Source organism: Charadrius vociferus, unplaced genomic scaffold (assembly GCF_000708025.1).
Source record: "Charadrius vociferus isolate BGI_N301 unplaced genomic scaffold, ASM70802v2 scaffold166, whole genome shotgun sequence".
NCBI lineage: Eukaryota > Metazoa > Chordata > Aves > Charadriiformes > Charadriidae > Charadrius > Charadrius vociferus.
In genome coordinates this window covers 348528-361792 of record NW_009649228.1, presented here as the reverse complement: position 1 = coordinate 361792, position 13265 = coordinate 348528, and the positions used below count along the sequence as shown (strand labels likewise).

The following is a 13265-nucleotide window of genomic DNA, read 5'->3' as shown; positions in this document are numbered from 1 at the left end:
GAGGTATATCAGAAGGAAAGTTGATAGCAAATGGTGTTTTGAACAGCCTGTATCCCCCAGTGTAATATATTATGGAAATAATGATTCTGACAAGCGATGCTTCTTTGTAACCTGAAGTGATACTGTAGGGATTATGCATGCTCAAGTCACTCAGGACTGGGTACTTAGTTGTCTAGAAATGCTGTAAGAAGTGTCTTCATCATGAACAACTTCGTTATAGATGCAGTGGCAAGAACTAGATTACTAAAAGAAAAAAAATAATACATGAAACAGTTTATTATTATTATTGTTGTTGCTATTGTTGTTGTTTAGCTATCAATGGGAACAAAAATGGTATTTTTCCTTCTGTTTTTATAGCGTTACCTTTTTGTGTATGATTTAATGACACATATTATCTTGTATTTCGGGATGAATTATATGCTTTAACTAATTTTCAAGCTTGCTCAAACATAGTTGTTTCAAAACCATAAATATGTTGTTAATTAATTAACCTGGATAGGCACTAAGAAGTGGGCTAAAGGTTTAAAAGGAGGTGTCAGGAAGTTAGAACAAATAAAACATGAATGCAAAACAGTCTGTAATAAAGGCACAGAGAGAATACAGAGGAAATGATTACACTAGAAAAAAGAACGAAATGCTTCTGACCTGTACACTTTCATCGAGCACAGATCAAGAAACGCAACCCAAAAGGCAGGATAAAGGTAGCATATACATCTAGCCTCTTGCATCAATAAATTGGCTTACGTATTTGCTCTAGTTTACAGAGATTTCCTTGCAGTACAACAGATTGGTGTACCTTGCCAGAGGGGGATACTCTGGCTTCAACCAATCCGATGATTCCCTTCTTCCCCTGATAAAACATGGGGGTGCAAAGTAAGCTGAGGTTACTGTATTTTAGGAATATCTTGCGGTACACAATTACAGTGTAATTGTCTTAAGAGTTACCAACGTATACAGTCTGCAGGATTGGACTTTCTCTTCTTCCTCATGTGGTTCTTCTACCAATGAAAAGTAGCACAACATTTTTAGTTAGGGGGAGGAAAAGACAAAACAACCAAAAAAATCCCAAACCAGCTTTTAATCTGACCATTCTTGAAAGAAAAGAATATTGATTGACAGGAAATATATTGAAGAATGCATTTATTTAAGAGTTTTGAATGCTGTCTTGCAGTGTTGATAAATCGCTGGGATTTTGTTTTGAATGGGAATTCCTTAAGAATGGAATATGCCAGTTTGTGGTGTACTTTGTAGAAGTATTAAGTAGGAATCTCACATAGCATATTTCATTTCCCTGCTTAAAGTCTTCCCCCTTCTTGGTTCCTCCTTCCCTGCATTGCTGTTCCTTCCCCACATACGCAGAGTTAACTAATACAGAGGAAGCGAGTTCATTTTGCTTCACTGCTTCAAAAAAAGGAATGCTATGACCAACGGAATGAAAAAATTTGATAAGCTAAAACAAAAGGCAGCAAATGTTGAGAACAAACTCCAGTGACCTAGGTAATATAAAATTGTTTCATGATAAGGCTGAACATTAACAATTTTGGACATCTAAAAATGTAAAACTAGCAATTCGAAAACATTTATCTGGATGAGATAGAACATTATATACGAAACATAATGAGGTCTCTGAAATTCAGCCAGGATGCTGTAGTACTCATTTAGACAAAGAAGACAACTAGTTAATCACGGCAAAGAAAACTAGACAGAGTAAATTAGTTTGCTGCATTCCAGACTCTTAGCTACGAAAAAGAATATATTTCACTAATTAGAGAGTGAAAATACTCTAAGCTTTTAGAAAGAGAATGCAAGAAGAGTGAAAGAGAGAGGTCTTGGCTTTGGAATGGTGTATCAACCCATGGTGTTAGCGTGATACGATTTTATGATTTTTATGGTAGGCAGCCTACATTAAGGGATCTTCAACTTTGATTGTATTGATTATATACAACATAATAATTCATCACAAAAATTATCATGCATGGCTTCAATTCTTAATTTTCATGGGCTCTTGGAGCCTCTAATGAAATGTAAATAAATTTAATTTAAAACCTACATGGATATGCATGTTATAATAAAAAAGCTAGAAACTTCACAATTAAAATAAAAAGCTAACAATCAGATTTTAAGTTTTGTAGGGGATTATTGTCTTGATTGTGCTGTAGATATTTTTACTTTACCATTGTAATTTTATCCTCAATGCTAAAGGAGCGTGCATCCTAAGTGTTCTATTTCTAAGTTCTTTAAATGAAATAGGGGAAGGTGTGTGTGTGCTAAAGAATATTAGAATAGTAATTATTCTAATTAGACTTCAAGGTAAAAGAGAAAGTGAAGTTCACCTGCTTTTTGCGTGGGATAAGAATCCTGTTTTATCTGAAGACTACATTATTTTACATAGTGAAAGCTTTATATACAGTTCTGAAATAAGGTTGTTATTTTTTTACTTAGAAAAAAATTTAAAATTTTTGCATGAGCAGTGTTACACCCTTGAATTATTTCTACTGAATTGAAAGAGAACAAGATCAAGTTTGCATGGTTCCAATGCCATAGTTGTTTTCTGAAAAGCTATGGTTTTACAGGGCTTCTGTGCTACAGTAGGCATATAGGCAGTATGTATGTTTGAGGAAGAGTGTGATGTTTGGCCTCCTTTGGAACTGCAGATCAAGAGAAAATCTGACGTCTTTCTTTTTTATTAAACATAAGATAAGCTAATAAAGCAAGTTACGTTTTCAGGCTCTCACATTTTATTACATCAGGTCTTAAATGTTTTTAAATGGGAGTCAATGGCTCTATAATGCTTGTACATTGTTGCAGGGTTGGGGTTTTTTTTTAATTTCAAAAGATGCTTGTTTGTGGGTGTTTATTAGAAAACTGTGTGTATGTGTGCATAAATGCAAGTGTGAATGTATGTATGTCTCTGTAGAGTGAGGTGGAAGAAGACAGTGACCCCTTTATTTCGTAAGATCTACTTCTTAAATTGTTTCACACTTTCAAAAAATGCCAAGACCAAATATGGAAATGTAGCTGTAAAGAGAGAATGTCCTGGAAAGGTTTGAACTAATACAAAAGAAGGGGTTTAGTCTCTTAACAAAGTTGTTTTCATCACCAAGTTGTGTCGTAAGCAGATAGTGTGACAGCTTATTTTTTAAGCAGAATTGGAGTCAGTTAGATGAAATCAGCCTAAAATGTGATTTTGTTTCTAAAACATTATTTTTCTTGTTATACTTATTTCAGAAACGTATGCAATAAATATTTAGACTCTTAATTTACTACTCATCAATCTAAAAATCTACTTTGCTATCTTAATCAGAATTCATTTGCTTAATTGTTGCTCCTATCCCATCAATCTCAGTTTTGCACTAACTTGAACAATGCCACTTTTTGCTGTTTGCACTTTAATTCGATTTCCATTCTAAGTTTATGAACAGTAATAGGGTCCCGCTTGAATATTCATTAGCTTTGAATTGTGAGCTATGAAAAGGTGCTTTCTTTTACCTTAATGAAAGTGGCTCAGCATGGGACAGATCAGTAATGACATTTGATTTTAGGCATCCAACAAATTTGCTTTTTATTTATTGACACATCTTGTCCAAACAGCTCCCTCGCAAGTTAGTGGAGTAATGAAAGAGAGAGTGCTGCAGAGGAGCGTGGAGCTTTCCTGGCAGGAACCAGAACATCCCAATGGAGTCATTACTGAATATGAAATCAAGTATTATGAGAAAGTAAGTGCTAAGATTATCTGTTATGTACAACAATGTGCTGTTTGCTTCGTGTTGGCTTGCTGCGTTGTGGAACAATGTTAAAGCCATCAGCTATCCTGTCTCTTCGAAGTCACACTGATTTTGCTTGGTTTTAATAACTAGAGAATCCCTGCAATGATTATTGCTATCATACGTCTCATATATTGTATTTTGGCATCCTAAAAGTGAAATATGCACTTGAAATCTGCCCTTTTTTTCACCTTTTTTTTTAATTGTTAAGTTGGACTTGGATATTTTACCATGATAGTTGTGATTTTCCTGTCCCTTCTACATTGTGTTTAAAGCTTGTTTAATTTCCTTCTGTGTCACTGTAATCCAGTCTTGAGATGATATATCAAATACAACTCTTGACTGCATCTGGTATTTCCTTATGAGCTGGGAAGCTTGGACTTGCTATCTGAAAACTTCCAAAGCACTTCCTACAGTTTCAGCTGAAAAATATTCCTTATTTGTCCTTTTAAAAAGTCCTGGCTGCTTTTCAGTAGTATATGAAGTGATCTCTGTCTCTGGTAGAGTTAAATTGCAATCTTATTTATGTCAGTCAGTGTTTTGCCATTCATTTTAGCATGTCTAGAGCTTCAGTCATGATAGCTTTGAAGTACTCCAGAATAAAAAAAAAATTCTGACAAGCACATAAGTAGGGCCACATGCAACTGTAAGCAGGATGAAAGCAGAGTGAAGGCAGGTTGTGTAGCTACATGTTTGTCATGGCACCCAGACTAAGTGTGGCTCCTCCAGATTCCCTGGGAAACTTACTGTAGCACATAACATGTTCCTAATTTTTCTAAAACATTCTGGGAGAAAAAAGAAAGAATTAAAATGCAGAGAAATGAGCAAAGGATCTCCTTTGTGATCACTTGTTAAGATATTTCATCCCTGCAAACAAGGTAATAGTACCTCTATATCAAAAAGAGCGTGTCAGTTTACTAGGTAACATAGAATTAGGTAAATTCAAACCAGATTGGATCTAATATCAAGTGTCACATCTAATTTTCAGTATTGAATTACACAAATATACTTATCAAAAGTTCTTTATATGATTTGGGGAGGGAATAAAATGTTTATTTGTTGATGCTAACTCCCAGTTGTTCACTTTAATGACTCTTATAACAAAGTTTACCAGATATGTACAGAGAGCTAAACATTTTTTTAAAGGAATTTTACTAATTTTAACAGGTATTTTTTCTTCCTCAAGCATGTGCTTGTGCATACACACAAATAATATCCATAAATTTAAAAAAAAAAAAAAAAAAGTTTGCGTATTTGGCAAAAGCAAAACTGTTCTACACACACACACACAAAAAAAAAATCTCAAAAACCCAATCTATTATTATTTTCTGTATACATTCATATTACTTTAAATAATCAGCAGAATTTCATTGCCAGTTTCCTATGTTTGCAAAGACAAGAACTGATGTTGAACTTCTTTTGTAATGAAAGGAAACCTACCAGTATTATACTTATTACGGTGAACTTAATGAAAGAGAATAAGAAGCTTATCCTATGAACAGTCACAGATAAACTGAACTATATACCTTTAATTCAATGAGACAATTTTAACACACATTCTCAAATGCTTGCCTTCCTTTCAAAATAATGCAGTTCAGTTTGAAAAGTACTTCATAAGCTTCTTGCTCAGAATGAGAGAGGTAGTTTAGGTTTTCTTCCATTAGTTTAAAAGAACAAAAAAAAGTTCTGAACTTTCCACTCCTTTCAGAGCCAAATTAAATCAAACATTTTTGTGGTTCTGAAATACCCTGATAAGTGTTTTTTCCACCTCTCACTTCTGGCTAGCACTGGAATGGAAACTGCCTGAAATCTCCCAAGTAAGCCTGTCCTGTGAGATTTCTAGTGCAGGTTATTTTTATTTCTTTGTTATTTATTGATTTTGAATGCAAGAACTGTTGGCAATTCAAATAAGCCTCATTTATGCATCAAAACCCAAACTCTGAAATTCCATTGTGTCTTACAGTCCCGAATCAGACTGTTTACGGTTTCCTTACACTTGTTTCTCATCTCTCAAGCGTTCTTGTTCTTTCTTACATACCAACACACTTTCCACCATGCTCCTCACTTACAGATGATTTAAGCAGTCTTGGAGAAGATATGAAAAATTGTTGCTAGCCGAGCTGGCGGGTTTGTTTAAATGACAGACTGGGCAAGACCCAAGAGAAGCCATTACTGATTCTCAGAAAAGAAATCATATATGTTGTATTTAACCCTGTATTTCAGCAAAAGCCTTTGCTGCTTTGCTGACTGCAAAGGGGAAGGTTCTCCATCATTTTTAGCTGTCGAACTGCTACTGAAATGAGTTACAGATTTATTCCTTCCTTCTGTATCTGTCTCATTAGCACTGCTTCGTACGGCTCATGCTTCTCTGGTCATGTGGTGCATTCAGATGGTTAGTTAATTCATCTCTTCTGCCCTTCAAATCAGGGTTGCATCTGCCACCGAAAATCAACAGGGCTGCACATATCTATGCTGAAAGATAATCTGGATCGGTAAATGTGATGAATAAGTAGAGCTTTTTGAATACTGTAATGATCTGTGATACAGCTTTTGTAGTATTTGAAAGTGAGCTATTACTCATAAGATTTGTAATCTTGCAGCTTCAAATTTGGGGGGTGTCATACTGAGCTCCTTTCCCTAGGTTCTTCTTGAATGCCATAGAGTCAAAACCTAAGAAAAAACTAAAAGCCAGAGGAGAAAAACTAAGTGAAAACTGAGTTAAGGACTTCAGAATTTGGTGCATAATGTAGCCAGTTATATATGGACAGTGTTGTATTGATGTTGGAAGGTAACAAGGGAAGGTGTTCTGACCATGAAAAAACAGAGTTCCCTGTCCTTGAACTGTTTAGACACTGCAGATCTCCCTGGAAAGCTGTGGTCGAGCTATTTTCTCATCAAAATTTCAAAAAATGTAATCAGAGCCGAAGAAGCAGTCAATTTATGTCTGGATACTTTATGAATAACAACATGAGCATCCCATTTGAATTTTGTGTTACACTTAGAGCTCCTCATTGCATTGACAGTGTTTTGTAATACTCCACAGAGTATGCTTTATTTTTTATGTTGGGAAAAAAGCATTCAACAAATTACAATAAACTACCCAGGCTGGCTGTCAGTTGCTGATGTGCAACCATGATAAAATCTGACCTGTAAATGTCATTTAATCTTTTGTCTTATTGTTTCCAGGATCAAAGAGAGAGGACCTATTCAACAGTAAAAACCAAGTCCACTTCAGCATCTATTAATAACCTAAAGCCAGGAACAGTGTATGTTTTCCAGATTCGTGCTTTTACTGCTGCTGGTTATGGAAATTATAGCCCCAGGCTGGATGTTGCCACACTAGAAGAAGCCACAGGTAAATAATTAGATTTATAGGAAATTAAAACTTTCAGTAGAAGTAGTAAGTAAAGCAAGAAAGGAAAGAGTCATAAGCAATATTATTAAAACTAGAAAGAATGAAAATCTGTGTGAAGGTGGATTTTTGGCATTGCATTTTGAAGGATGAGCTTCAATTTGTTGTTTTACTGTAGAACTACAAATTCCACTCTTATAATTAGCCATATTTGTAACATATGAGGTTCTTCTCTTCTGATGTCCTTGAAATACACAGAATATTTTTTTTTCATTCGAATACACACCTCTTTTCCCCACAAGAGAAGTGAGTAGTGGCAAAAAACCCTACTAGATTCTTCTGTAACCGGGGAGAGGAGGGAAGAGGGCATTTCAGCCCACAGAGGCTTCTCCAGGTCATTTTTCCCAGTTTGATTTTCTGAAAAAAAAACAAAAACCAACAAACCTTTATAGTTTTGTTTATGTGTGTGTCTTGTTTAGGCTGTATGTCCATCCTTAGCGATTTTTGAGTTCATTGGTTAGTTTCAACTTGCTTTAGTAAAGAAACAGAGGTCTTAAAGATACTAGGTTTCTTTCAGGCTCATGTAATAAGTTGTAAGCCGTGTAAAGAAAAAACAATCTCTCAAAAACCCTCACAATGAAAAGTATGAAGCTGAAGTACAAGCTCTCTCAGTGCAGTACACCAGAGAATCTGGCTGTGACATCTCGGCAGAGGGATGACATTTTGGGAGAGCTTGCTCTTTCCTCGATGCTGAAACCAATCTTGTGCCCTTATTTGTCAAAAAGTCACACTGATACCTTTTTTCGTCACGAATATAGATATGTGCGTGCATGCTTAGAGAAAATCTTCCACATTTTGGGTCTTCAGAAAGAAACTCTTCCATTACTGAGACCTGGCAGCCGTGAGCCCCTTCACGGGAACTGCCTATGTCCCTGGCTGCTTCACAACTCTGTCACAGACCCAAATTTGGTTACTTTGTTTTGGGTCATTTGCTTCAGGTTGACCTGCCTGGCAGCAGATCAGCCCGATTTGGAGCTGAGAATACATAGCCTATACAGGTTCAAAGGGTATGGATACCATCTATGCTCTCTGCACTTTATCCAGCATAACTAAGGTGCAGACACACATTATTGCATCTTATTAACTGCAGCCAAGTGTCACCTGAACAATTTGTGGGTATTCTTGAAACACGGTAGTTAGGTCTTGATTCTTTCCACCTTGGTTCCACACAGAATATGAAAATTATCAATAATGAATAATACCACATATCTAATAGACATAATTGAAATAGTAATTATCATAATAGCAGCAATAAACTGTTATTACTAATATTATTAGCTCTGTGTCTGATAGCATGCTTTCCATCCATCAAATTCTGCTTTAGAGTCAGTAGCAGAATCCCCATTTTGCAGAATGGGAACCTGAGGTACAGCCAGAAGTAATTTCTTACATTGAGTAGATTTCTGGAAAACAAATTAGAAGTCTGTCATAATCTGCCATAAATTACTGCTAATTAGCTAATTTATTGTCCATAGTGGTTTAAAATTAGTAGATGAAAGTATTTCCCCAACATTTCCTTAATTACTTGAGTATTTTTTTATATACTGAATGTAAGCATACTGGTAGCCGCTAAGATTAGCAAAGATCATTTCGCAGGTAAACTGTCTTGACTCATATGTTGGTCAACATATGGAAGATTAGGAAATCCTAGAATAAATGCATCACTGACCATGCTCATGTACCCTTTTTCTGACTCAGGTGGTGAAAAACTGCATATAAACCAATTATATACTTGGCCAGTATGCACAGCAGATTTTTCTTTTGTCGCAGAAAAATTTAAAAGGGGCGTGTTTTCCATTATCTTGATAGGACACTGTGGAATATAATTCCCATCAAGGATAAGCATCCACAATTTTCTACATATGGTTATCAGAAATAATTATAATGTTGGTAAAAAGATAGTAAATTTCATTAAGTTCTTCTAAAATTGTTTTGCACAAAAATATTTGTTTCTCATATTAATTTATAGTGTTATCAGAACTTGCAAGCTAATCAGATTAGGCTTTTGTTAACATTTTAAAGGAAGACCTTCATTCGGTAATTTTTAGGAAATATACCACAAGTGAAGTACTGTACAGGTGAGCAGTAAACCAGTGTTGTGCTACAGTTAAAGAGGTGTTGGCTTCTTGTTATTACAGTGGATTTCTGAATGCAGCTTTTAAAGATGTCAAAGTATTTTAAGAAAAAAAATATATATGTAAGAATATGTATTTAGTGACCATCACAGTCAGCTGGTCATGTTGCCTGCCCGAATTTTTCCTGGCACTTCAACTGGTTGGCACCTTTTGGTTGGTGCTGTTGATTAAGGAGATTTTTGTATTATGCTCTGGTTTCTGAACTGTGGTTCTGAATTGTGACGTGGCCACTTTTCAATATTTGAGGAACCCCATCCATTATATTAATATTTTCTGATATGTAGAATATGCATATTTTATACCCATATTTGCACATATCATACATGCATTGCATGCATATTTATGTAAAACTTTCAAATTTTTGAAGTAAAAATGCTTTATAAGGCAAGATATTTCTCTTCTATACTGTGCTTGCCACAGATTGAAGTACTTTAATCATTGTATTATTTTATTGGAATCATTGCTGGTTATTAGGGACACAAGTCCCTCAAGGAAGAAAGTACAAATCCACAGAATAGCACTTAGGTGGTAATTTTACCTTTTGATTCACTGAAGTATTTAAAAGTTATGGTAAATGACTTGTAGTCGGTGGATCTAAAGATAATCCTGCGCTTTTTGTAATCGAAGGGGTTTGCCACTCATTACAGCTCTCAGTGTTAAAGGACTCGGCACAACCTGGCATGAAGACTTCAGTTTTTCCTTTTGCCGTGAATCAGGTTAAATCAGGAAAGGTTGAAGTAATATGCAGATGTGAAATTTATTTCTAATGTCTGAAATAACACTGCTACAAATTTTTATAGAAGACATAAAGAATAATATTTAAGAAAGTGATATTTGGCCTACATAAATCTAATTTATCATTAAAGCTTTCATGGTGGACTTCAACAGGAACTCTTTTCTGCAACTCATACATTTCAGGTTGCTTGCATGAGGAAATGTTGCTGGAGGAGCAGCACAGCTTTTACAGATATCTTTTTTTAAATCCTCCAGGCTGTTTGGATATCTATTCCCCATCCCTCCAACCATGTACTTAAAAGATGGTTTTGACTCCTTTAAATTGAGTATTGCCTCGTTCATTTGGATATTCAAATATCGTAATGTCAGATTAGATGTCACCTGTAGCTGATTGCCCAAGTACCAGGTCCCTGTCTCGCCCTCTGAGTGTGAGCACAGTTTAAGCAGAGGTAAAGGCAGACTTCCCAGTCCTGCCATCAACATTGTGGCAGCACCAGTGACAGGTCAACCCCCTGAAAGGATTGCCTGCAGCCCAAAATCATTCCTTTAAGGACAATCTAGCATCTTTATTTCTGCCAAACCCCAATGTTCATTCCAGAAGCTGGTTTCTGAATCACACGCTGACGGACTGAGTTCATCACACAGAAGGGAGAAGCAGCACAGAGTACCTGAACAGGGGCACATGTCTTACACTGCTGTCACTGAATTCATACCAGACCAAGCCCACAATCAGACTTTTTATTTTTCTTTCTTTTTTTTTTTTTTTCCTAGAAGATGTAAAAATACATCACACATTGAATCCCACCTATCTTACCAGTTGGCCAGTGTACCATGCAGCCAGCATTTTCCAGAGCCCAAGTTACATCCTCGGCCTGCTTCCAAAATGTGCCAGTACCCAAAATCTGTGAGGCACTTATGCAGAGCAACCCACTCGCATATGTCAACCTCTATGCATTCAGCTTGGCTGCTAGATTAGGTGACAGGCTGGGCTGGATATTTTTCCAAACTCTGTTAGATGGATGCAGCTTTGTACACTGGATGCTGCCTCTTCTTGACTTTCAAGTAAGGTTTTCACTGAAATTCAAAAAGAGAAAGGAACAGTTTTAGGAAATGCTGTATTTTATGTAAATTTGACATTCCCATGCTTAGGATTGTCTGCTTTGGTGGCCCGATGATGTTACGGGAACTGAGTTGTATTACTTATGCCTGAGATATTAGTTATTGCATGAGATAGTGACCTCTGATTTCCTCAAAGTTCCAGAGGTGGGATATACGCAGGCCTGCAGTAGCGTCCTGCTGACCTGGGTATCTCAGAAGTTACAGTTACTCAAAGATAAGTGTTTGTTTTTTTCAGTTAAAGACCAGTATGAATAATGAGATATTCCTCACCTGCATGAGGTAGAACATAGTAAAATTACAAAGTTTCTTTAGGAAATAAAACTGGCGTGTGGGAGTGGGGTGTTGGAGAAATTTCCCTCCAGTGCAGATTATTCTGTATCTGTGTAGTATAATAAGAGGTTTGTTATTTGGGGGGGGGGAAGCAGTTGGTACAGGTCAGTTTCAGTGACAAAATAAATCACGTTGATTGGCTCACTTCTCCCAATACAGCAAACAAAAGAGTGGTTTATTTGTTTCAATGGGAACCTGTGGAATCTGCAACAGGAACCTGATTTTGTGGAATTCATAAAATCCTTGTGTAGACATTCCTGTTCAGTTGCCACTACCCGCAGTTAACCGTATTAACATACCATCTACAATTTAGTTAATCAGCTATCACTTGGATTTCCTTTTTTTTTTCCTCTTTCCTCTCTCTGCTGCTTCCACATGACTCACACTTTCACAGTCCCTTGCTTAGCATCACTGCCTGATGTCTCCTCCTTTATTCTTAGTCTCTTGGGCGAGATCCTCACTTTACAAACCAGCATAGCTCTACAGTACTCATTTAACACGACTGAGTACATGGCCACCCTCATTAGATGTCAGGCAAGCAATGTATTTAACAAACCTTGAGGTTTCTCAGGCTAAGTATTTACATCTTCAGTTTATATTAATGTGACGTGCATACATTTGCATATATTAATAGCATTGGCATATCTGAATAAAAAGAGCGATAATGTGTGGATATTTTAGCATGTAAATTCTCTGAAGCATGGAGAATTCCATTTTGTATATGTGGAAGCACCTTTTTGTTGCTAACAGAAACAGATGATAAGTAATAATAGCAATTTACAATGATTAATAGCAGTAAGAGATAGAAATATGCTAACTAGGAAATCTGTGTTAATAGGTAGTGTTTCATCTCTAACCTTCTTATAGTTAGGACACTGTTTCCTTGGGTACAATCAAAGTCATATCAACTAGTTTTAGAGGGGAGACTAGAAAAAGAGCTCTTCAGGGATTATCCTCCCACTGTCCCCCTTTACAGGGATATCCAGGTCTTCTCTTTTAGGAAAGAGTCAACCACTGAGCAAAACAGAGGGCAGCACAGCAGTAGGAGGGAGTGGAAGTGGCTGGTGCGGGTGATGGCTTTCAGCTAATGGCTGTACCACTTTGACCAAGTCAGTTCCAGCGTAGCTCCTTTTTATTCCCTGTAGACAACCATTAACTCATCCAGCACTAATTTCCGTTGGAGGCCTTTCTTTAGACTAACTTTATCAATGTAATAGTTTCAGGCAAAGGTAAACGAACAGTCTGCAATTCATGATGGCTGACAATTTTTGGCAGTTCCTTTGTAGGGAATAATTTTAAACTAATCTCTGCTCTGTGCTCTGTTCGTAGCCACGGCTGTTTCCAGTGAACAGAATCCTGTTATTATCATAGCTGTGGTTGCTGTGGCAGGAACCATCATTCTGGTCTTCATGGTGTTTGGATTCATCATCGGGAGAAGGTATTGCACCTTGTGTAGGCATAAGCACATCTGACCCCACTCTTGTGAACTCCTGAGACATAGTCTAACCTGGGATAGTAATTTGCAAAACTGAAACGGAAGTTGTTTTTAGTAAGGACAAATTTCATTTAAATCCTGTTATCAGTTATACCATTCATCTTCTTACTTTGCCAAGACACACTTAAATCAAGATGTTCTTTTTGTCCTATGTAAATGTGCTGTAAAAGGAACCCCTAGCAGGTTCTTTACCTGCACTTCTCAAAGTCCCTCTTTCTGTTCGGTTTTCTCACTTGGAGGAGTCTGACACTTTATCTGATCAGCCTTTAAATGAC

General features: G+C 36.6%; 1 protein-coding gene across 5 annotated transcripts in view; it reads left to right on the top strand.

The window, feature by feature from the left end:
- Positions 1-13265, top strand: part of EPHA7 (EPH receptor A7) — a 166209-nt gene that overhangs the window by 121306 nt on the left and 31638 nt on the right. For 3 of the 5 annotated variants that reach the window (XM_009889000.1, XM_009888999.1, XM_009888998.1), the window contains exons 6-8: positions 3592-3716; positions 6951-7124; positions 12815-12933. In XM_009889000.1, the coding sequence (XP_009887302.1) occupies positions 3592-3716; positions 6951-7124; positions 12815-12933 (418 nt within the window). The remainder of the gene's footprint in view (positions 1-3591; positions 3717-6950; positions 7125-12814; positions 12934-13265) is intronic. The other 2 variants (XM_009889002.1, XM_009889001.1) reach the window with 1 other exon arrangement.